Here is a 25,847-nt window from a genome sequence, read left to right on the forward strand (position 1 = left end):
TGAAAGTAGACTAGAAGGAGAGAGAGAAGGATCAAGTAAAGGAAATGTTCTTTTAAAATAGATGTTGAAACTCTTATTTACTTCAACTAAGAATTTAAAGGGAGAGGGAAGGATTTCAACCCCGTGTTTAGATAGGTAGGGGAAAAGATGGATCAAAAGAGGGAGAAACGTAGAAAAAAATTAACAGCTTAAAGTTTGTAGATTCCTCTGTAAGTCTGCTTTGGAGACTCATGATGAATTTGTAGTATTAATCATAACTTATATTCTTTAGGTTGGGTGAAAAACATTTATTCTAATAAAAAAATCAGATTTTTGTTTTACTCAAAACAATCATTTAAAAATTTTAAATAAAATTTAAAAAATATTTTGTTTGTTTTGTTTTGTTTTTTTTAGGGTTTTTTGCAAGGCAATGGGGTTAAGTGACTTGCCCAAGGTCACACAGCTAGGTAATTATTGTGTCTGAGGTCAGATTTGAACTCGGGTACTCCTGACTTCAGGGCCAGTGCTCTATCCCCATTGCGCCACCTAGCCGCCCCTAAAAAATATTTTAAATATTGTTGTTATTTATATTTCTTTTTTGTATTTTCTTTGTAGGTTCTTCAAGATATGGTTCCACCTAAAAAGCATTTACTTAGACATCAACCTGCAAATGCCCAGATTGGCCTAATGGAAGGAAACACATTTTGTACAACTTTACAACCCAGACTGTTTACAATGGATCTTAATGTGGTAGAACACAAAGTTTTCTATACCGAGGTATAGAACTTTTTATATTTCATGGTGTGCTTGAAGTTTTTTTTTTTTAAAGAAATGGGTGTGTAGTAATAGACTAAACAACCATTATTAAGTTTTAAGAGTTTGACTAAGAATGAGGCTTTGAATGTTGGCATGGGACCATATTCCTAATTAGAAGGCAAACTTGGAAAAGAATATTTTTTACAGACCCACATTTTGTGGTATAAGATAGATCATTTCATCAAGGTGCTTATAGTCATTCAGAGCCAAGACATTCATAATAAAAACAAACTATGTACTGATCCAAAGAGTAATGATGTAAATCCTAGAAGTTTTTAGAATGTCACACACCAGAGTTATCAGAGAAAATTTTATTATGTAAGTACAATTTGAAATGGTAATAGAAGAGTCATTGGGTTTAGGTAGCCAGAAAGAATCTTTCCTCTGAAGGGAGAATAATGTGAGCAAATATGATATTGTGTATTTATATCTGCGTAAGTTTACTTTAGTGTCAGAAATAATTGCTTTGTTGAGACTCTGGTTATTCTTTCTTAGAAGAAAGAAGCATAGTAACATTTTGATACCTTGATTTGAAATTTTTGTTTGATTTAATTGCTTTTTGATTGAACTGGCAACCAATTTAAATTTAATTTTGAAAGTAATTCATTGTTGTTGAAGTGTAATACAGAAGATTGATTTCTGTAGTTGTTTGCAAGACTATTATAAATGTCTTCTGATCACCAGAATAAATTGATATTTTATCTTTATTTTTCAGTTGTTAAATTTGTGTGAGGCTGAAGATGTTGCCTTAATGAAACTACCATGTTACAAAAGTCTTCCATCACTTGTACCTTTACGAATTGCAGCATTAAGTAAGTTAAGTGGTTGTTGTTCTGTCTTGTCTAACTCTTCATGGCTTCATTATTCAACTGATAATATTGTTCACTTTAAAATTTCAAATGATCTCTTAATTGCCAAATCTAAAAACCTTTTCTCAATCATTGTCTTTCTTGATTTCTCTAATGCTTTTGATACTGTGTCCCTCTTTTTTTTTTAATTCTCTTAGATATTTTTATGACACTGCTTTTTTTTCCTGGTTCTCTTCTTACTTGTCTGGCTGCTTCTTTTGTCCTTTGCTAGATCTTCATCCAAGTCACACATGGTAATAACTGTGGGTATCCCGCACAGCCTTATCCTGGTTCCTCCCTTTTCTATACTTTTTCTGTTGATGTTCTCATTAGAATCCATGGATTCAGTTATCACCCCCTCTGCAGGTGAATCTTAAATCTGTTTATCCAACCTTAATCACTCTCCTTAATTCTAAACTCTCTTCTCTACTCTCAGTCTAACTGCCCCTTTTACATCTTGAATTGAATGTTCTGTAGTAATCTTAAATTTAGTTTGATTTTCCCCTAAATCCATCTTCCTAACTTCCTTGTAACTGTTGAGGGCACCACTATCTTCCTAGTCACTCATGCTCAAATGAGTATGTCATTTATGACTATTAATGTACTTTCACCCAGTAGACCCTCCCATATCCCATACCTGCCAAGTTCGATCAGTCTTAGCTTTGTAACATGTCTTTTAGATATCCTTTTTTTGCCCTGACACTGCTGCCATCCTGGTGCAGGCCTTCATCCCCTCTTGTCTGGACAATTTCTTTTTTCCCCCCTTTTAATATATTTTTATTTGTTTTGTTAAATATTTCCCAGTGACAGGTAAAAACCTTAACATTCTTTTTTTTTTGGCAAAGGCCATGGGGCTAAAGTGACTTGCCCAGGGTCACACATACAGGTAATTATTAAATATCTGAGGCTGGATTTGAACTCCAGGACCAGTGTTATATTCAGTGTGCCACCTGGCTGCTCTTTTAACATTCATTTTAAAAAATTTTGAACTCCAAATTCCTTCCCTCCCTCCCATTCCTCTCCTGCCCCTTTAGCAGGCAAGCAGTTTGGTATTGATTATACATGTAAAGTCATGCAAAACATATTTCCATATTAGCCATGTTGCAAAAGAAAATAGAAAACCTAGAAAAATAAAGTGAAAGTAAATATGTTATTTATAAATATATGAATATGTTCTCTGGAAGTATATAATATATTTCATCATAGGCCCTTAGGGATTTTCTTGGATCATCATATGGTTGATCATTGTTACAATATTACTATTAATGTATACAGTGTTGTTCTCTTTCTGCTCACTTCAGTTTGTAGCAGTTCATGTAAGACTTCCCAATTGCCTGACAAAATTTCAATAACTTTTTCTTTTCCTCACTCTCTCTTTCCCCACATTGCCATACACACAGCTTTTTTTGTCATTTCTACCGCTACAACATTTCTCATCACTCTCCTCTCTATTCAACATAGTCACAATCTAATTCTGAACCCTCATTACATCTCACCCTGGATATATGGAACCTTTTAACTTGTCTCCCCGCCCCATCTATTCACTTCATTCGGTTTTCTTGTTGGTTCTTGAAGAAGACCATGATATCAGAAAGGTGGTGCTATGACTCGCAAGTGAATTGGATTTAAGTGAGAGGGGGTGCTGTGCATTGTCAACAGTTTCACTCTCTCCTCTGCTGCCATCTGGATCCAGTGGCAAGTTTTAGATTAGGACAGCTGGAAATGGCCCTGGGTACAGTGGGAGATCTTGACCTTTTTAAGCTTAAGATCTTTCTCATGTCTTGGTTTGACTGAGGCAAAGCCTTCAATGATTACTTGTACTTTAATGTATCTGAGATATCATCAATGGGAGCACTCCTTCACCAGAACATAATGCAACCCATAGAATATGATTTTAGTCTATGGTTCTCTTCCCTAATCCTCTATATGAATGTGTTAGAGAATTACTTCAAATTATTTACTGTTTTGTAGATAGCCAAGCAACACTTCCAACTGTCCATTTCTTTTTTTTTTAAGGTTTTTTTTTCCAACTGTCTATTTCTTAACCCTGACTCTTAAGCCCAGCTCATTCCCCATTCTGGTCATGAGTTTCTTTAGAGACATCTTTAGCACCTGGCAAAGCATAGATCTGACCATGTCTCTCTCCTGGTCAGATCTGTAATTCTAGTGCTTCCAGGATAAAATTGAAATCCCTAACCTTGATATTTAAAGCTCTTCAAAGTCTTGATTCTAGACAAATTTCAAAATTTTCCCTTTCTTGAATTGTGTACCCACAAAATTTGTTTACTTGTCATTCCCCAAACTTGAACTTTCAACTCTTACTTCCCTACCTTTGAATGTATTCCAATCTCATTTCTGCCTTTTGAATTGTTTAACTCCTACTTTTTCCATAAAGCCTTTCCTGAACCTCTGAGTTGTTGATGATTTTCTTTCCTTCTTCAAACTATTTTTGAATTTATTTATCTATGTAAATTTAGTAATATTGCAGTGTCATGAAGGCAGGTAATTTTATTTGTGTTTGCAATTTTAGTGCCTTACATATATAGCACTTTATATATACACTAGGTACTTAATTTTTATTAACCTGAATTATTGAATTCTTACATGTCATCATTGATAATTTACAGTAGTCTGTTTACACTCACCATGTGTTTTTTGAATGACTCTTTGGATCACCTGCAATTTTGATTCTTCCAAGATCATGTCTCCATGAATCACAGTTACATTCTCTCTTGTAAACAACTGCCAATGTGTAATAATATTCCTAAGTCAGGGGTCTGGACACCTTCATTTTTCCCTATCCAGGTGCTCCTTAATACTTTTAGAATTACTTTGCAGGGCATTTAAAGCCCCACATAGCCTCCCTTATGTGTCTTAATATCTAGCATTTGTCTTTGTTCAGTATATAATCCAGAAAAACTATTTCCTTACCACACTTCGCTCCATCTCTTCTTTCTCTCTCTTTGTCCAGACTGTTCCCTCTCCTTGGAATGCACTGTCTCCTCAGTTTTTCCTTTAGGAATCCTCAAATGATAGCTCCTCTATGAGTTCTTTTCTCATTCTCTATAGCAACTCGTGCTTGCCTCCAGTCTTAGTTTTAACAAGAAAATATCATGTATTTATTTTATATGTATTTATGTATACAGAGATCGATCTCTCCACTCCCCTCACCTCCAATTAGAATGTAAGTTTAACAAGGATAAGAACTTTAATTTTCATCTTTTTTTCTCTCAGTATTAGATACATAGAAGATTCTTAATATATGATTATTGATTGGTTAATTGATTTCAAGCTAGTTAGTGGATCATTTAATTCTATAACCATTTGTTGGGTTGGGGGATGCTAGCTGGCTGCTGGCATGTGATGAAGTGAATAAAGACCTCTTGGCCTATCTCTTGAGACTGGACTCAGTTCTAGATAATATAGTAAGAAATATGGAAGAATGTAAATTTGTATTTTTGTCAAAGGCATAAGCTGTTGATTGGGTCTAACTGTTTTGAAATTTTAGGATAACAAAGGAGCACTAGTACCAGGAATCTTTAAACAAGAATAATATTGACCTACTATCATAGGTTAATAATAAAAATTGTACTGATTACATTCTCTTCTTCCCTATCTTTAAGATGCTCTTGCTGCCTGCAATTATCTTCCTCAATCCAGGGAGAAAATCATTGCTGCACTTTTCAAGGCACTAAATTCAACAAATAATGAGCTTCAGGAGGCAGGGGAGGCATGCATGAGAAAGGTTAGTGACATTTTTAAAAGTTTTGTTTTAAATCCTTCTTTATATATATTTTGATGAACTCTAATTTTTCATGCAAAGGCTCAATATAGCCTAGTCATGGGGGAGCTATAGGTGGCACAGTGGATAAAGCACTGACCCTGGAGGCAGGAGTACCTGAGTTCAAATCTGGCCTCAGACACTTAATAATTACCTAGCTGTGTGGCCTTGGGCAAGCCACTTAACCCCATTGCCTTACAAAATCTAATATATGTACTATATATATATATATATATATGTATATGTATATGTATATGTATATGTATATATATATGTAGAGAGAGAGAGAGTGATCTTAAAAATATTACTGGAACAGCTAGGTGGTTGGAGTCAGGAGGACCTGAGTTCAAATATGGCTTCAGATACTTGATACTTAATGTGTGATCTTGGGAAAATAACCCCATTGCTTCACCAAAAAAACCCCCCAAAATATTATTGCAGTTTCTATATTAAGCTTCTAGCTGCTGGTTTTCCTTATATATGAAAATCTAGTTCTATCATTTTTTTGGATTTTTCATATTTTAGATCTGTTCTTGAAATCAAAATTTAGGTATCTCATTTTTTTAGGAGAGCAGTTGGAAGTATGTAAATGACCAATTTATTCAAAATAATTTAAAATTTCTTTCATTCTATAAAACATTATTAGATTAATTCCACTCAGGTTTCTGTAATGGTTTAAACTTTATGTGTCTTTCAGATACCTTTGTTTTTAATTTTATTAATATCTGTGTTTTGTTTTCTTACAGTTTTTGGAAGGTGCTACAATAGAAGTTGACCAGATTCACACACACATGAGGCCTTTATTGATGATGTTAGGGGATTATCGAAGCTTGACATTGAATGTAGTAAATCGTCTTACCTCTGTCACTAGGCTCTTCCCAAACTCCTTTAATGATAAATTTTGTGATCAGATGATGGTAAGTTATATATATTTAGGTATTAGAATTATTTTATTTTTATATGGGAAAAATCAAACTGTAAATTTTAGGGAATTTCCATATTCTTGTTGAATTAACAAGTGAATTAAAGTTTTCTGTTTTGATATTTTTAATTAATTTTGGTCAGGAAAAAAAAGAATTTTGACTCTTTAGTGTTTTACTTGAATTCTATTTATGTGTGTCTGTGAGGGGGTATATATAACACATGCAAAATGGCACATTATTTCCTTTTCAGCATGACTTGTTTGTTTAATCCAGCACACCTACCTCTGACCTAAAGGTTAGATGTTTAACATTTTAGATTTAGTTGTGTAGCAGATGCTTTTTGTTTATTATATTTATGTAATTGCTTTACTTGCAGTGGTATCAATAATGTCTAACTTCGTATCAAAAACAATATTTAACTTTTTCTGAATAGCTTTGAATTTAACTATCTCATTCTTAGTTATTATTACCTAACTATTTTTGAGAACAAGATTCAGGTCTCCATTATTTTCTTGAAAAAATTTTTATTCTGAACTTATCACATGAAAATGAACATTTTATATGAAGCTTAATCTTGGTTTCATACTGTCTGATTATAATAATAATAGTAAATTCAATTTTCAAAGCTCTTAGCTCCTTTTTTTCTTCTTTCTTTGACCTCATTTTTACCTCTCCAATTAAAAACAGAAAAAAAAGAACTAAATCTTTTAGCAAATAGACATAGTCAGACAAAACAAATCCACACAGTGGTCATAACCAACAGTGTCTTTCTCTTCTGCACTTTGAATCCATCTTCTCCACCAGGAGGGAGGGGCATGGAAATTTAGTCATTGACTTGATCTTATAATGCTGAAGACTTTGAAAATTGTTTTGCATTACAGTATTATCACTGTATAAAATTGTTTTGCTTCTGCTCACTTCACTTTTGTATTCTCAGAAATCACTTTTTTGTCCTTTTCTACAGTGCAATGACATTTCATTATATTCTTTTTGCCTTTATTCATTCAATGACTCCCCAGATGATAGGCATTCCATTAGTTTGATTTTTTTTCTTTTTTTCCTTTTTAATTCTTCCTTTGAGATCAGGAAGTTTGTTTTCCAATATTTCCTTACAGCTACTAACCCCCCACTTAACTGCTCTTCTCCTTATCCCTTGCTATTTCCCTAATGAGTTCATTATATTTCTATACCAAACTCTGTGTTTGAATATTTTCAAACTAACTTTATCCTATTTTAAAAAGAAGTTCATGAGATGCTTATCTACCTTCCTACTCTTTCAGGTTTGTTGTATATTCTTCTCACATATCTCAATTATGAGAATTTATAAAATAGTACATTGTCTTTTCTATTCTAGGTGTATTCCTTTTGCCTTTACTTTTTTATCTCATCTCCAAAACAGAGCAATCTACCTCCCCCTTCAAAAAATATTCTATTTCAATTCTCTTGATACCCTTTAAAGACATTAAGTTTTTGAATTGGAAACTTGTTTCTTGTCTCTCTGTTGGATTGTTAACTCTTCCTCTTAAAGTCCTTTTCTAATTCTTATGTTTTCATTTTAATGTCTTTGCCTAGATGTTATTTTTTTTCTCTCCAGGAATACTTGAAAGACCTATGTTCCATTAAGGGTGTGAAGTCTTTGTTTTTTGTCCAGTAAGATTATACTTAGTTTTGCACGATAAATTATGTTTGACTTTAAGTTTCAGCCTTTTGTCTATTGGAATATTGTTTTCCAAGATCTCCTTTTATTTAAATGGGAAAATTGTACTTAGGTTATCCTGATTGCAGTTCATTGGTACTTGAACTCTTTTTGGCTCCTGCAATATTTTCCTCCACAGGAGTTTGACTGTAAAAATTTCAAGGACTGTTCGTTTTGGAATTTCTTTCAGAGTTTTATTTTTTTCTGTTTTGACTTTTCCTTCTAGCTTTAATAGATTTGGGCAGTTTCTATTTGTGAGTTCTTGAATAAATGTCTGGGCTTTTTTTTTATATGTATAAATCATGGTTTTTAGGGAGTATAAGAATACTTTAATTTAAGAAACCTTAAGTTATTTCTCATTTTGTTTACCACCAGGTCAAGTGTTTTTGAAAATAAGTCCCTTATATTGTCTTCTAATTTTTCAATCTTTTGATTTTGGTGTAATAATTTTGCTTTTTTATGGTCTAAAATTTCTCTTTGTTCTAATTTTTAGCGAATTCATATCTTGTACAAAGTTCAATACTTTCTATTGTAAGCTATTTTCCTTCACAATTTTTATTTCATTTTTTAACATCTTTCTTCCTTGCTTCTAGATATTCGTATAGTCCTTATGGAAGATTCTTTCTGTCTTTTGATACTCTGCTTATGATTTTACAACTTCTATAGATTGAGTTTTTAGACATTGCTGAACCTCCATTTTTTTTATCATCTGTCTTGTTACTTATCTCTCTAGTCTTAGTTGCTGTATAGAAACCTTATTCCAGGATCAGAATTTGCCTTCTGCTATATTCTTGGATAGGTTATCTGATCATGTTTCATCCTATGTGGATTATCTGGAAACCTTCTAGGCCTCCATCTCCAGGATAGACCCATGTTGAAAGAAGAGCTATTTCTTCAAGGCCCTCTCTTAGAACTCTGGAGTTTTGATTTCTTAATTCAAGAGCTGACAAGCCTTCTTTCTAAATTCCAGGAGCCCTCCTATGGGTTTCCATCCACTGTCATGGACTTCTGGCTCACTTTTTTTTTTTTTTTGACTTGCAAGGCAATGGGGTTAAGCAGCTTGCCCAAGTCACACAGCTAGGTAATTTTTAAGTGGCAGAGGCCAAATTTGAACTGAGGTCCTCTTGACTCTAGGACCAGTCCTCTATCCACTGCACCACCTTGCTTGCCCCTTGACTGATTTTTGTGTAGTTTTGTGCACTTAATTTAGTTTCTGCTTGGATGTTGTGATCATTATTTGGACTGGTATCATTCTTATTGCAGGAATGTCTGTCAGAAGTCTTTAGCATTATTTTTTAAGGGTTAAGAAGATAATGAACTATTTGTGGTGAGGGTGAGGGTGATATGTTAGTAACATATATATATATATATATATATGTATATATATATACATATATATATATATATATATATATATACATTTCAATTCTTTCCCCAAATCTGAACTGTTTATAGCATAATTTTGAATTATTTTAGGTGGTCTCTGTTAAAGGAAAATGAATTTACCCTATTAGTCTTTGACTCTGGATCTTTAAAACATGATATTTGAGTCATAGTGTGGGGACCATTGTTCTACCCTTTTATTTATCTTGTCACGTTTATTTTATCTGATATAGAAGAAAACACCTCTCTTAAGAATGTAAAGATACTAAGTTAATAGTTTATTTGCTATTTGAGGCAATGTATGTTGTTGTGGACCATAATAAAGTTTGACTAATTATAAATTTAATGTTTTATTTATAATAGCAACATCTACGCAAGTGGATGGAAGTGGTTGTTATCACTCACAAAGGTGGACAGAGAAGTGATGGAAATGTAAGTTTACTTATTCATTTTTAGGGAGGGGTGGCATTGCTAATTGTAACTTTGGTTAACACTGAAATTTTGTTTTTGCTAAAAGACTAGGCAGTAGTTTCTTTGTCCGGTACATTTTATGTAATTATTGACAATGAATTTTGCTAACTAGTGTTATTTAATAATTAAGTTTAATTTTGGCTGGCTTTGATGTACTTGGAAGAGGCAAGCTCTGAGGAGCCTTATAGCTCCAGAATTTTGGTTCTTATACTTTTTTTCCCTCTTAATTTATATTCCTTTTGATTATAACATGCTGGATTAATGTTTATGTTTACCATTATATGGTAAAATTTACTAAAGAATTTTAAAGAATGAGAGTAATCTTTTCCCCTTCATATTAGTTCACAGATTCTCTGAAATGGGCTTGCTTCACAGGCCAGAAGTCCTTCTCCCTCTTCAGTTTGCTGTTATGCTGAGTTAATTTCTTGAAGTGGGAAGAATGTTGAATGATACTTTGGGTTACATTCATTCTTATAGATTTATTGTCAGTATTTTAGGTTGATTGACTAATGCCATTTTTTCCAGCATAATCTGTTGCTTTTTAAAAACTATTTTGAATCTAACATTAATACTTATATTAAGATTTGAAGCTAGTTGATTTTTAGTAAGTAACAACTAACTGTTATGCTTGGGTTATAACATGAATGTATATTGTCATATATGGATTGTGATTCTCTTAGGTTTCTGTAAAGTCTGATTGGATTTTACAGCAATCTATTGCATAGGGATTTCTGTATAGAAATCAGGAGCCTAATCAAAATAGCTTCCTGTTCTGTTGTACCTAAGTGTTAGATGCTTCATTTCATCCCAAACAATGCATTTTCTTGTTTTATTGTGCTTTGTTTCAACCATTCTGTGTCATTATTCATGTAAGTCACATTTCCTGTTTTTAAAAGAACTAACTAAACAAAATTAAACTAGCATTTTAACCTTGGAAGAAATTTTTCTTTGAATGTTTGTTAATAATCAAAAGTACTAAAAACATGGCAATTACCATATTGGACTCAACAGAATTCATTAAAAAAAATTTTATGCTCTAAGAGGAAGGAGGAACAAAATACCTTCTGTATTTCTCTGACTTTCAAGTTAATTTATATTTCAACTTTTCCATTAATCTTTATAACAAGGCACTGTACAAGGTGCTTAGTCAAATCTATGAGAGATGTTTTATAAAACTTGCAGACTGAGTCTTCCCCAAAGGACAAAATCCCTTTTTAGTTAAACTCTTACTTTTTTTTTCCCCACAAAGGTATACTTGAATTCAGAAAGTTGGCAATGTTACAAGAGAAATACTTTTTATTAGTAATAAGTTTTAGCCAAATTGTGTAGGCAGCTCCAGAGTGGATCTAACAACTCACTAGTAAATTCAGAGAATCTGAATTTGAGAGATGATGGTTAGTTTTTCAATGGAATCTAATGACCACATAGCCTTTATTGGAAAAGACTATCTTCTTCCTTACCTAATTCAGACTTTACTGATTTTTACCCTAACCACTGGCATTTTGTCATGTGTGTTATGCATCTGGTTGGAATTGTTGGGAAACATTTGACTTGCTTATGCTTATAAAGATCCCAGAAGATCATTGTTCTCTCAAAAAATTAACTGAAGTTTCATATTTTTAAAAAAATACAAATATAGAAAACTGAATCTTCTCAGTTAATTTGGTTGTTAATGTGAGGAAGGGGCTATTAAACTTTGTCCCTTGTATCTATTTCAATTTTTTTTTAGATTTTTTTTTTCAACGCAATGGGGTAAAGTAGCTTGCCCAAGGCCACATGGCTAGGTGTGTCTGAGGCCAGATTTGAACTCAGGTACTCCTGACTCCAAGGCTGGTGCTCTATCCACTGCACCACCTAGCCACCCCTATTTCAATTTTTAATAATTGTTTACAACTCTTTTTATTAGTTTGTAAAAATTTATTACATTATGACATATTATATTAATACACTTATTGAACCATTAACTGTATGTAGTCATATTTTGGGCAAATGTGATTATCTTCTTAGTATATCTGAGTCCACATGATAAGTAGCCACTGTTGAGGATTCTCCTCACTGTTTAAACCATAATAGTTACCCAATGGATGAGACTAAATATCTTTCCTCCTATGTGGCTAAAATATTTCTCCTTTTGGTGGGAAAACTTCATAAAAGCTTGAACATTCATGCTAAATAAAGCAATTCTCTTTGCCAACACATATGCGACAGACATCTGTTTATATAGTTTTTTAGCTTATAACTTCTCAAGTCCCTATTTTTCATTTTTGTTGGGAATGGGTGCTTTCTCATAAAATATCTTGTGGAGTTTGATTTGTGAGGGATAGAGGTTTGTCTTGTCATATGTCTGGCTATTCCTCTGTCTGAAGTGCTATCTGAATATTGTCTTTTCATTGTCTTGTTTACTCATTAGTTCTTACTGTGTACGAGTGTGTGGGAAGTTATGTGTAAATAACTTAAGTAGAAAAAAAAAAGATGATTTTCCTCCCCATCCTCAGGAGAGCATTTCAGAGTGCGGGAGATGTTCGTTGTCTCCATTCTGTCAGTTTGAGGTGAGAAAATAACCTATTAAGTCAGTTTATGACTTGCAATCTGAAGAATAGTATCTACTTTTCTTTTTTTCCTTTTCCTTTTTTGTTGCATTTTTTCATGCTGTAATTTTTGTTTTGGTTCAGCCTGCCATGGAAGGGGTAGAGGTGAGAATATCAGTGAAGGCAACAGGAGGTTGTTTGTTGTTGTTGTATTTGGTTTTTTGCTGTGATTTGTTAGCTGTATTGTTGTTATGTAATGGGCAGAGTGCATTGTGCCTTTGAGTGCAGTGAACTGTCATTTGTTTGTCTGTGGCAGAGTTGTATTAGTATCAATGCTGTGAATTGTTAAGGATGCTAAGCATGTTTTATGTTAGGAAGTTTGAAAACAGATTTTTAAAGAATTTCAGTTTTTTACCTTTTACAATATTTCAATGCCATTTTGAAAGGACTCATTGTCTTTGGATTTTTATCATAAAAGTTATATGAAAAGTCATTCTTAACAGTTCATTGAGGGCAAAATTCATCACAAAGCATATTTGTGCATGCTAGAAAGAAATTTTCTTTCTTGAGATCAAATTATGGTTTTCCTTTCAAACCATTAAGATTCCAAGTCTATTGACTAGAAAATGAGCCTTATTTCATTAAAATGAACAGTGCATTATTTCAGTATGGATTCCCTGTGATGCCTTGGGCTAGTCTTACCACCTCTGAGTTTCAAGTTTTCTCATCTGTAAAAAGCATGGGAATAATATGCCTACTGAACCTATCTCACAGTGTTGTTGTTTAGATATACAAAAGAATGGTTGTGAAAGTTCTTTGAAAAATGTACAAATGAAAACATTATTGAAGTTACATGATTTTAGGATTTATTTTATTGCTGCTTGTTCACCTGAAACTCCTGTGGAGGAAGATTTGAGGGTATTTTGATTTTAAGATATGAGTGGTGGAGATGGTTATATATTTTCTAATTTCCTATGCAACTCTCCATTTGTCCATTAAAATAAGAAAATTCATAGATGTAGTCTAGAAAGCATTCTTTTTTGTTATTGTTTTAGATCCCCATCTCACTTGCCCTGTGAAGGGTTATGGGAATCACTGTTAGGCAGAATCTTTCAAGACTGGAATTTTTTGGCATTTTAGTCCTGACTTAACTTTTTGTTCTAAAGCAAATTCTCTTTTTTAATTCATCTAAAACTGTAACAACAACACTGTGAGAAGTAAAAGTTTTGCCACTAAAAGCAACTTTCTAATAAGGGATATTTCCTTGTACAAGTACCAGAATCATGTTCTTCATATATAAAATTCAAAATTCATAGCACAATATTACAATGTATTCAGAGGCCTACTTTAGTTGTTGCTAGAGTTGAGAAGTCTCAAGGCAGTAATAAATCACTTACTTAATTTGTTACTTCAGTTTAGCCTGAATACTTAATGCTGTACTAGAGTATGAGCTTTGGGGTATCAGTGTATATCAGGGTTCCTTCGCTGAAAGATCTTATACTTCTATTGGAAAGAGAGAACTTAAGACACATGACAATTAATGAACAATATTTCCATTATGTATTAAAATGTATTCTAAAAAATTTGACTATAAAGCTAACTACACAATGAATCACATTTTCCTATTGATTTTCCATTCCAGGGAGGCAGTGTATTAGAAAGAAACCTGAACTGGGAGTTAAGAAGCCTGGGTCCTAGTCCTGGCTTTGCCACGAGCCAATTAGATGTTCTTGGACAAGTCACTTAACTTCTCTATTGTCTGAGTTTCTTTAAATCCCTTTTTGTTCTAAAAGTTTGTGAGAATCAACAAAATAAAGTAATAAAAGTTGAAAACTATTCAGTTTATTAATTCCCTTCTCCTTAATCAAGAAAAATAAGAACCCAGAATGAAAATTAACTTCTTTAGTCTATAGTTTTAAAATAGGTAGAGTGTTGCTTTTCTATATGTTAACTACTTGCTTTGTTTGGCTAGCCATGCTAATGTAGCCTGTTGTAGGGTCTGCTGCAGTGTTTGCATATTTAGCTAGCTTGCATTCATTGAATTCTGATTTTCAGTTCTGTTGTTCTTTATTAGGAGATGAAGATTTGTTCAGCAATTATAAACCTTTTTCATCTGATCCCAGCTGCTCCTCAAACCCTGGTCAAGCCTCTGCTAGAGGTTGTAATGAAAACAGAGCGGGCTATGTTGATAGAGGTAAAAGCATGCTTTGATTTGGTATACTGTTAATGTTTTAGAGTTGATTAGAGTTGATTTGCTTGAAATATTAGCAAATTCTTATAATAAAAGGATTGACAATAGTGTTTGAAGACTGAAATTACAAAGAAGCAGATACAATTCCACAAATTAAAATATGTGTAGTAATGCTTTTACTGCATATTTTTCAGGCTGGCAGTCCATTCAGAGAGCCCTTGATAAAGTTTTTGACACGACACCCTTCTCAAACTGTTGAGTTATTCATGATGGAAGCTACCTTAAATGATCCTCAGTGGAGCAGAATGTTCATGGTAATTATTACAGAGAAGAGCCAGATTTTCTTTCAAACATATTCTGATTCCCTGAGAATTCAGGATTATATCTCAGTGGTTTGCAGGATCTTTACTGCAAACGCTCCATGGGTGAATTTCTGATGTTAGGATTGCAGTTCTTTTTTGTAACCCAGTTCTTTTCCCCTCACATGCTTTCACCAGATACTTTCTCTACCAAATACTTATTTCTGTTTTACTTGCTCACTTTCTCATATTTTGGCAATGCTTTTTTGTTCTAGGCTTCCATTGCTTACACACCTTACTATGAAAAATAGTAATTTCACATACACATGTTTTCTCTTTATTTGATGCATATGCAATACCCTCTTCTATCATGTAGAGGGTCTTGCTTTAGTTATTTCCTCTTTTGAGTTTAATCTTGCATTTTTTCTTGCTCTAGCCTCTAAATTATTCATATACTGAAACAGTATTTATAAATTCCCTTAATAACTCTCAGTCTTTAATGTGATCAAAGTAATTTGTAAACCCTGAATTAAATACATGCACAATGATTGTTCTCCATATGTTGATAGGCCAGAGCTGGAAGGGGCCTTAAAAGTCTTTGAGTGCAATTTTTTGGGTTTCCTTATTGTTTAATTTAAAGTAACTTTTAAGTAGTCTAAGATACTTTATATTCTTTTTAGAGTTTTTTAAAACACAAAGATGCCAAACCTCTTCGAGATGTCCTTGCTGCCAACCCAAACCGATTTATTGCCTTATTGTTACCTGGTGGTACACAAGCAGCTGTACGCCCTGGCTCTCCTAGCACAAGTACCCTGAAACTTGATCTTCAGTTTCAAGCTATTAAGGTAATTCCTTTGATAGAGAACATTTGAAAATCCCACATCAGTTCATATAGGGCCTGTTGATTTTGTCAATATTACTTCATTTGTGTTTTTTCTTCCTTGACAGATCATAAGCATTATAGTTAAGAATGATGAATCCTGGTTGGCAAATCAACACTCTTTAGTGAGCCAGTTGAGACGTGTATGGATCAGTGAAACTTTTCAAGAAAGACACCGTAAAGAAAATATGGCTGCAACAAACTGGAAGGAGCCTAAACTACTGGCATACTGTTTACTGAATTACTGCAAGTAGGTGTAAAGGTGTAATTATTCTACTTTGAGGGAGTAACTTTTTAACTAAGTATATTCACTAAGAACAAAGAGCATGTTTACTAAATAATTGGAATTCAGACTTGTCAGTGGAGGCTTAGCTTCATTTGGGGTTGAGGGGAGACTTCAAATAGTCCTAACTGATTGTATCCTCAATTAAATCCTTACATTGGTAGATTGTTGGATTTGGTTTCTGAATTGTTCAAAAGGCAATCGTTTTAGGAAGTTAGCAATTATGTAGTTGATTGGAAAGGTTTCCATAAGGTGCTTACTTCCTTACCTTGGTTTTTTTCAGAAGGAATTATGGAGATATAGAGTTGCTTTTCCAGCTGCTTCGAGCCTTTACTGGCCGTTTTCTCTGCAACATGACATTCTTAAAGGAATACATGGAAGAGGAAATCCCCAAGAATTATAGTATCTCTCAAAAACGTGCCTTGTTCTTTCGCTTTGTAGACTTCAGTGACCCAAATTTTGGAGATGAACTCAAAGCCAAGGTAAAGTCATAGGAAGCAAAAGAATTTTGTAATCTGTGTTTCTTTTGACATTAAGAGCCTGAACTATTTCTGAAAAAAATACCATTTGTTGAGAAAAATTAATCTGATTCAAGAACAAAAATTTGTTTCTTCTTTGAAAAAAATTTTTTTGAGGATGAGGAGCAAAACCAAATAGTCATTTCTTCCTTTGGCTTCCTACCTGTCTTCTCATTAAAAAAAAAAAGCCCCCTAAAAATAGAGAAAATGAGAGATATCTTTCCTGTGGTATTAGATGATTTGTAATTAAATCTATGGTATACCTTGGTTAATGTAGTTGGTAATTAGAGCAGATAAACAGCATGATGATTTTCTTTTTTCCCCCCCTCTTCATTGATAGGTTCTACAACATATCCTGAATCCTGCTTTCTTGTACAGTTTTGAGAAAGCTGAAGGAGAACAGCTTTTGGGACCTCCTAATCCAGAAGGAGATAATCCAGAAAGCATTACCAGTGTTTTTATTACCAAGGTGATAATTTCCATAGTGAATTGTTGTCACACATATGAGGGCTATTAAGTATGTGTGTGTGTGTGTGTGTGTGTGTGTGTGTGTGTGTGTGTGTGTGTGTGTTTTAAGGGTTAATTGAAATAATTTCATTTTTTGAAATAATTTCATTTTTCATAATTTTACTAATTTGCAGTAAAGCAAAAAGCAATTTATGTCATTCATTATAATAATTTACAACTACTCCCCCAACCCCCTGGAGATGGGGAGAGGTTCTTAGCTTAGAATAAGTTAACTAATCTGAATTTAAAATATTCTGAATATAAGTTCATTATCTTAAAATCCCATTAGGCATTCATAATTTTATGAAAGTTCTTTGTTGGTTTATGAAAGATCTATTCCTTAAATTGTAGTTTTGGGTTTAGGGATACACTAGAATGGCAACTTTAACCTGGGTTCAGTTACTACTTTTTTTTTTTTTAGGCTTTTTTTTGCAAGGCAGTGGGGTTAAGTGGCTTGCCCAAGGCCACACAGCTAGGTAATTATTAAGTGTCTGAGACCAGATTTGAACCCAGGTACTCCTGACTCCAGGGCCAGTGCTTTATCCACTGCGTCACCTAGTTGCCCCTACTTTTTTTTTTCCAACAATATCGCAACCACTTTAATAATGTCTTATATTTATTGTGGACTAATTACAGTTGGGTAGTATATTTACATTGAAAGTTTTTGGCAAAATGTTCAGTTTGTTTGTTGAAGTAATGTTTACTGACAATTTTTGTCCCAGGATTGATAAATGAGACATTTAAATAAGTTATTGATTCATATTAAAGTTATTTAGAGGAAAATGAGTGATTATCCCTTTTTTGCAGATGACATAAAGACCTGAAAGAAGTGGCTCTATATTGCTGACCTTTGCAACCCTTGTTACTTTATATGGTCTTGCTCGATTCCTTTCCATAGTCTAGTTCCAAAGGAAGAGTGAACAAGGTCTGAGAATAGTACCTTGTTTATATCTTGACGTAATTTGCCAAGTTGCCTTTCTATAATATTGAATTTTAAATATAATCAATTCTCTTGGTTAGAGGGAGAGAAGCTTCTTCATAATTTTTTCCCCTGAGATATTCTACAATGTTTTGGATTATAATTCTGTTGAATTTGTCTTGACAAGTTTATGGGTGGGGGAGGGGGAAAAGATATTTCTGTTATGGGAGAACTCTCTTGTCTTTTTTTGCCTGGAGTATTTCAATATTAAATTCCATTTTAGGTTCAAAGTATTTTCCAGAATGGTTTCTGACTGTACTCTAAGATTCATTAAGGCTTCCAGTTTTTAAAAAAAACTGTTTTATTTCTTTTTTAGCTCTTACTGAGTAGTTTTGTCTTTCATTCTGAAACATTTACTTGGCAACTAACTTTTATTTAGTTTACAGGTTCTGCCTTTATAGATATGAATATTTAGTACTTATAAAAGGTTAAAAGAAATTTCCTGTTCTATTCTACTATGGGAAAAAATGATATAATAAGTTATTTTCCCTTCTTTTCAACTTTAAGATTATTTGTACAAAATTTTTTGAAGAAAAGCTTTATATATTCATTATAAATGAATAGTGACATTTGTCTTCCTTTTTTTTTTTTTTTTTTTTAACGTTTTTGCAAGGCAAATGGGGTTAATTAAGTGGCTTGCCCAAGGCCACACAGCTGGGTAATTATTAAGTGTCTGAGACCGGATGTCTTCCTATTTCTATGGTTAGGTGCTTGATCCAGAGAAACAGACAGACATGTTGGATTCCCTCAGGATTTACCTTCTGCAGTTTGCCACACTTCTTGTGGAACATGCGCCACATCACATCCATGACAATAACAAAAACCGAAATAGCAAACTGCGGCGATTGATGACTTTTGCTTGGCCCTGTCTGCTGTCTAAGGCGTGTGTGGACCCTGCATGTAAATACAGTGGGCACTTACTCCTTGCGCACATCATTGCCAAATTTGCCATACATAAGAAAATTGTCCTTCAGGTATATTAGGATTTTTTCCTTTCCCCTTTTGGTTATATTTCACTGCTTTGTTGACTGTTATTTAACTTTAGCACCCAGTTATTTTCTAGAGTATGTCATATTTCTTTTATTGCTCAGAACAAGAGTTGTTAATCTAGAGTCCTTGAAATTTTTTTTATGATTGGTAGAAACTACCAATTGATAACTACTTCAGTATAATTAGTTTCCATTATAATACATATATTTTAGTTTTTGCTTTTAGAATGCTATTCTGAAGAGGAATCCCTCTATTGGATTTTTCAGACCACCCAAGTGGGGGGGGGGTTCATAACACAAATCAACAAAACCTTTCCCTCTTACCTTTGAATATGATGCCAGTGAGACTCTAGCCATAGCATTGATCCATGTCTCATTACTTTGGCACGTACTTTTATTTAAAATAAAAGTACGTGCCAAACTAATGACTATCAGTGGTAAGATCTTTGTGTACATATTTCAAAACAAATTTATTTTACTGATAGCATGAATCCTTCAAAACTTTAAAAATTGATCTCTCCATATTTGTGAAGTCTTTTCCCAAATTTAAATTAAAAAGGACCCTTTTGTTTTAATTCCAATTCAATTGTTATTGATTTTTAAAAAAATTGATTCTCAGATCATGTCTTACAAGAATTTCCTATGCTAGGTTTTTCACAGTTTGTTAAAAGCTCATGCGATGGAGGCTCGTGCAATTGTCAGACAAGCAATGGCTATTTTGACTCCAGCAGTCCCTGCTCGAATGGAAGATGGACATCAAATGCTGACTCATTGGACTAGAAAAATTATTGTAGAGGAAGGTCATACAGTTCCCCAGCTAGTCCACATTTTACATTTAATAGTCCAACATTTCAAGGTAGTTAATTCCATTTTCAATATTCTACTTTCAACTTTTGGCTTTCTTTCCTTTTTGTAGTAGAATTATGGTCATTTGCTTTTTATTAAAGTTGCCATCATACAAACAATGCATTTATGAATAAGTGTTTTGTTTTCCTCTCTCGATACGAAGTTCCTTAAAGGTGTGAACTTTGCCTTAGACTCTTTTTTATGTTTTTCTTTTTGCCTGTCAGGTGTATGTGTGTGTGTGTGTGTGTGTGTGTGTGTGTGTGTGTGTGTGTGTGTATGTATATATATATATGTATATATATATATATATATATATATATAGAGAGAGAGAGAGAGAGAGAGAGAGATTGACAAAATAAATACTCTAATCCAATATTTGGCCTTAAAATTCAGGTTTTTTAAAATTATTTTTTGAAGTAGAACTCTCAAATAAAAAAAATATAGATTCTTTCCACTGAAATTTTAAGAGACCTGGGCTTACATTGATAATAGTCATTTATTCTAGTGTTAAGATTTTCTGTCTTACTGGTCTTAGCTCAAAACCTTTATTAAATACTTTGTTCTTTGAGCTCTGATTAAAGTAGAAGGGAATTGTGTTCCCAAAGGTATTTGAGTCAAAGGGAATTTTACTCCCAAAGATATTTTAGGTTCTGGTGCTTCCACTAGTTTGGGTGTAAAGTGCATACCAAACTAATGGGTATCATTGAAGAACATACACAATTCATTGATAGCCTGGAGCATGAAAAACATTAAAAAATTTTTGCCCTCTTTGTGAAGAATATTTCCTTAAATTTGAATGAGTGTAAAACAGAATTTTTTTTTAAAAAGATCCTTTTATTTTGGCCCTAGTTCAGTTAGGATGCAGTAAATACAGAAACAAGATTTTTGTGTAAAATTATGTTTTTTAAGAATTCTCTGAAAAGAATGACTGCTACATTTTATAAAATAGTCAATTCAATGCCTTTTTATTAACATTGAAAACTTTCCATAGGTTTATTACCCAGTGAGGCACCATTTGGTGCAGCATATGGTGAGTGCCATGCAGAGATTAGGCTTCACTCCCAGTGTAACCATTGAACAAAGAAAATTGGCTGTGGATCTGGCAGAAGTTGTCATTAAATGGGAACTACAGAGGATTAAAGATCAGCAGGTAGAAATGATTATTTTTTTTTATGTTCCCTGTAACTTTTTTTCTTTTTTAATACTTTTCCTTAGAAATCATAAACCTTCATTTACTTTCTGTTCTTTTAGCCGGATTCTGATATGGATCCAAATTCAAGTGGAGAAGGTGCCAGTTGTGCCTCATCTGCTATTAAAAGAGGACTTTCGGTTGATTCTGGCCAAGAGGTGAAGCGATTTAGGACTGCCACTGGAGCAATGAGTGCAGTAAGAATTGTCTTCTGTACTTCTTAATGGGCACCATCAACTCTTCCTTTATTGGTGCTCTCCTTTATGAGAGTCATGTTCTGCACAGACTTCAGTACTTGAAATTTAACCTCTGTGTTCATTTCATTTGGATCTTTTTAAAGATAACCCTCTTCCATTTCTACTGTAATTGAAGCTGTCTTGATAGTTTTGTGAATGATATATAAGTAGTTTTGTAGTTCAGGTGAAAAAACTCTTTTGGAGTTTGGAATATATTATGTGTTTGGGATAAGATTTTATTTATGATGTGTTATATGTTTTGAGACTTTACACATGTGAATGCATATTTGTATATTTACATATTTATCAAGTAGCAGAAAATGTGATGATGGTGTTAGTCTGAATAGAGTTTCATCTTTACTTTCTGCCCTTTATTTAACTTAGTATTTCTTTATGGATTTTATCAGAATGCTATCTATGACTATGAGTTAGATCAAAATAATAAGAACGAAGTATTTTATGTAGTATTTTAATGATTATATAACTGAAACTTCATTCCCTATATATTTTTAGGTCTTTGGAAGGAGCCAGTCATTACCTGGGGCTGATGCTTTACTTGCTAAACCTATTGATAAGCAACATACAGATACAGTGGTGAACTTTTTGATTAGAATTGCTTGTCAGGTATGATTTTAAATTTGTGACATTAATTCTTTGGGATAAACGTTATCTAGTCATCTCCACCCCCCCCTTTTGTGTATTTGTGTGAATAGAAATTCACTAATTTATTTAAAAATAATAACAGCATTAAAGTGAAAATATTTTGAAATTTTTGGGGCCCACTTTTGGAAGCTATTTTTTTTCTAGACATTAAAAACCTCAGACATCTGTTTTTAGAATTTTTTTAAGAGAATCTATTTGCATATTTGGGACCTGGTATAGATTTATGCAATGTAGATAAACACTCAAAATTCTCTGGTTACTTGTAATAGTACTAGTTTCACAGTAATGAAAAACAAGAAGGCTAAATTGGAATGTATTAGGAATAGATTAAAAATCTATGTTAATTTTTTATAATTATTATATTTGTCATTTTAAATTAATATTTAGTAAATTATTAAAAATATAGAACTATTATAGTTATAATGAAACATGTTGCAAATATGTGGTTAATTAAAATTCATTATTATTTTGAAATTTTAGGTTAATGACAACTCCAATACAGCAGGATCTCCTGGAGAGTTGCTATCACGACGTTGTGTTAATCTCTTAAAGACCGCTTTACGACCAGATATGTGGCCAAAATCAGAACTCAAGCTACAATGGTTTGATAAGCTTCTGATGACTGTGGTAGGTTCACAGATCAATAACATCAAATGAAGGAGTCTTAAAACTGTTATTGTGCTCTATAATTTTGTTTTTCAAATGAGAGTCTTGGCATGTCCGGTTATTATTGATATCTTTAAAAAATGACAACCTGATTTTCAGCTTGCTAAACTTTTGGCCAGACATGACTCTTTCTGCCCCCCAAGGGATTTGGTAGAAGCAGATTGATGAGGCCAAGTTCTCTTCTTCCAGACTGACTGGTCTTAAGAGAAAGGTATCACTAAGCAAAATATTTTAGAAATGTTTCCTAATTTGTTACCTTTTAATAATTGTTTACAAACTTTGAATTATTCTCTTATATTTTGCAATTTTTTTTTTTTTTTAGATTTGTAAGGCAGTGGGTTTAAGTGTCTTGCCCAAGGCCACATGGCTAGGTAATTATTAAATGTCTGCTCTATCCACTGCGTTACCTAGCTGCCCCGCAAATGTTTTTTAAAGTAAGATCATTGACCAAAGTTTTAATTAATGTAGTACTATTAAAAATATAAATTGATCTTAATTTTCATAAAAATAGACATTTTATTGGCTTATTATCCTTGCTGATCATGAGACATTTTAACATATCCCTGAAGCATTATATAATTATATAATTATTCAATTTGCCAAACTCATGATCCTAGAAACTTTTTCAAGTTTTATCCATTTCTTTTACCATCACAGGATTCACTTTGTTGTTCTACAGCTTGATGGTATTTGAAGACTTTTTCTATTTGAGATACAACTCTATTGGGGAAACTTGATGTCATACTTGAGTTAAAAACACTGATTTTCTTGAAATGCTACAAAATTTAGTACCGGCTATACAAAAGATATACACACCCTATGAATCTGCTGCACACATTTTGTTTTGAGTTTGGTTCTATCTGTAATTTACTTTTTGACTTGTTTGAGGATTTCTTTCCTCCTGTTTTGTTTGAAAGGGTTTATGTCCATTGATTTATCTTTTTGTCCTGAGGAAGGTGGCTCCTGCCTTCTTGGTAAATGTAACCATAATTTAAAACTTATCAGGATGATTTCAGAAAAACTTAAGAAGATTTAATATGAACTGATTCAAAGAAATGAGCAGAGCTTTTATGTTTCCTTTTCCAGTTAGTTAATTTTATTCTTTGCTGAGTTGCATTCCTTTTCTAGTTGATCGATTTTATTTTTGGAGAATTAGATTCTTTTCCCAGTTGGTTATTTTTACTTTTTTTTTACTTTTAAAGGAGTTAATTTCTTTTGGTCAACTTTTCATAATTTTCCTGCATGACTCTCATTTCCTTTTTCCATTTGCCTTCTCCCTCTTTTCTTTGGTATTTAAATTATTTTTTAAGTTAAACTCTTCTATGTGCTTTTGGATTTGGATCCAATTCATAGACTTTTTTTTTCAAAGCAACCGCGGGGGGAGGGGGGTCGGTTAAGTGGCTTGCCCAAGGCCACACAGCTAGGTAATTATTAAGTGTCTGAGATCAGATTTGAACCCAGGTACTCCTGATGCCAGGGCCAGTGCTTTATCTACTGCGCCACCTAGCCACCCCTAATTCATAGACTCTTTTGAGACTTTCCCTGTAGGTAATTTTGCGTGATTTCTTCTTCTGACATGACATTATTATCACCTTTATCTGCATAGTAGCTTTCTATAGTGAATGCTCTTTTAGCTTTTTTTTTTTTTTTTTTGCTCATCTTGATTGTCTGAACTCTAATCTTGAGGTATAGGGAGTATAGATCTAAACTTTTTATGCTTGGGCTGAAGTCTGATATCTGACTTATCATTGGCCAAGATGTTGCCTATGTGGAGGTTGGTTTTCTCCTTTATGTCCAGGCTCTACCTGTGCAGTGATTTGTTCCCAATCCAGTCCTGTCTTTAACCCAGTGCTCTCAGGGTTCAGACTTTATTGGGGTTGGGACCCTCCCTGCTGGCTTGCTATCTAGCTGCCAGGACCTCCGCTGTTAAGTTTTCAGCACCTGGACTGCACTGTGGCTTAAAGCCTCCAGCTGGCTTTCCTCCCCTCCAGCCTCGCTTGGCTTCTTCTCCCTTTCCCCCAAAGAGATAGACCTTCACTGAAGAGGCTCCATGATATCTACTATTAAAAACTTGTTTGGATCTTCTCTTTTTTGGTGGGATCTGTAGCTTTAATGTCTGTGCAGGGGCTTCATTTAGGGTTGTGTGGGGTAAAGCTCTGGGAGTCTGCTAGCTTGACACTGTCATCTTGGTTCCACCCCAGAAGTCTCCTTTTTAGTGATTTTGATTTAGAGTTTCTCTTCCACTTGGCAGTTTCCCTTCTTGCATTAATTTTGTTTGTTCAAAAACTTTTTAATTTCATGTAAATCAAAATGATCTATTTTTTCATTTGTCATTTTCTCTGTACATTGTTTAAGAATTCTTCCTATTGCCTTGAAAGTAGCTCACTTAAAATTAAAGGAAGCAATATGTCCAGTGGAATCGAATATATTTCTGACATTTGATTAAGGAATCTGCATATAAAACTCCTGAATTTAAAATTCTTTTTTTGAAATTGAGATCTTCCTTTTGAGACAGTTGATGACTCAGGGTAGAATATGAGCCTGGACTGAGGAAGACCTGAGTTCAAATCCGACCATGGATACAGGCTAACTGTATGACCCTGTGCAAGTCACTTCACCTCAGTCAGCCTCATTTTCCTCAATTATCAAATGGTTATGATATCTTGCAGGGTTGTGGGGATCAAGAGAAATATTATTTATAGTATCTTAAATAATATTTTATATTTGTTACTGGTTACCAAATAAATTTCCTGTAATATTATTTTTAATCAAAAAAAGAAAAAAGAGGAAAAAATAAGTAAAACTGATTCTGACAAGTTGTGCAGTGTGTGGTACTCATGGACCTCCCACTTCTTCAAAGGAGTGAGGTGGGACATCTTCTCATTTATTTAATTTGGAGCTTTGCTCATTCTTTGTAATTTTACAATCTTCACCTTTGATTGTTTTATGGGTTTTATTTATATTTGCATTGTTCTAATAATTTTGTATATTGTTTGCTTGGCTATGATTATTTGATTCCGTATCATATTGTGTAGATCTTTTCATGCTTCCCTGTATTCATCATATTTGTTGTTTCCTAACTGTATAGTAATATTTCTTTGGATTCATTTAATAAAGTTTATTTAGTTTTCTTCAGTGAAAGGCTTCTACTTTGTTTTCAATTCTTGCTCTTTTAT

At 33.4% G+C, this 25,847-nt stretch overlaps 1 protein-coding gene across 6 annotated transcripts in view; it reads left to right on the forward strand.

Annotated features, from left to right (window-relative positions):
* Positions 1-25,847, forward strand: part of TRRAP (transformation/transcription domain associated protein) — a 172,466-nt gene that overhangs the window by 38,586 nt on the left and 108,033 nt on the right. For all 6 annotated transcript variants that reach the window (XM_074200404.1, XM_074200408.1, XM_074200407.1 and 3 more), the window contains exons 27-43: positions 595-756; positions 1,511-1,607; positions 5,267-5,388; positions 6,171-6,341; positions 9,790-9,858; positions 14,500-14,619; positions 14,811-14,930; positions 15,596-15,760; positions 15,864-16,045; positions 16,362-16,560; positions 16,937-17,065; positions 18,790-19,056; positions 19,721-19,927; positions 20,909-21,067; positions 21,169-21,303; positions 21,856-21,966; positions 22,486-22,632. In XM_074200404.1, the coding sequence (XP_074056505.1) occupies positions 595-756; positions 1,511-1,607; positions 5,267-5,388; positions 6,171-6,341; positions 9,790-9,858; positions 14,500-14,619; positions 14,811-14,930; positions 15,596-15,760; positions 15,864-16,045; positions 16,362-16,560; positions 16,937-17,065; positions 18,790-19,056; positions 19,721-19,927; positions 20,909-21,067; positions 21,169-21,303; positions 21,856-21,966; positions 22,486-22,632 (2,562 nt within the window). The remainder of the gene's footprint in view (positions 1-594; positions 757-1,510; positions 1,608-5,266; positions 5,389-6,170; positions 6,342-9,789; positions 9,859-14,499; positions 14,620-14,810; positions 14,931-15,595; positions 15,761-15,863; positions 16,046-16,361; positions 16,561-16,936; positions 17,066-18,789; positions 19,057-19,720; positions 19,928-20,908; positions 21,068-21,168; positions 21,304-21,855; positions 21,967-22,485; positions 22,633-25,847) is intronic.

The sequence above is a fragment of the Macrotis lagotis genome, chromosome X (genome assembly GCF_037893015.1).
Source record: "Macrotis lagotis isolate mMagLag1 chromosome X, bilby.v1.9.chrom.fasta, whole genome shotgun sequence".
Taxonomy (NCBI): domain Eukaryota; kingdom Metazoa; phylum Chordata; class Mammalia; order Peramelemorphia; family Peramelidae; genus Macrotis; species Macrotis lagotis.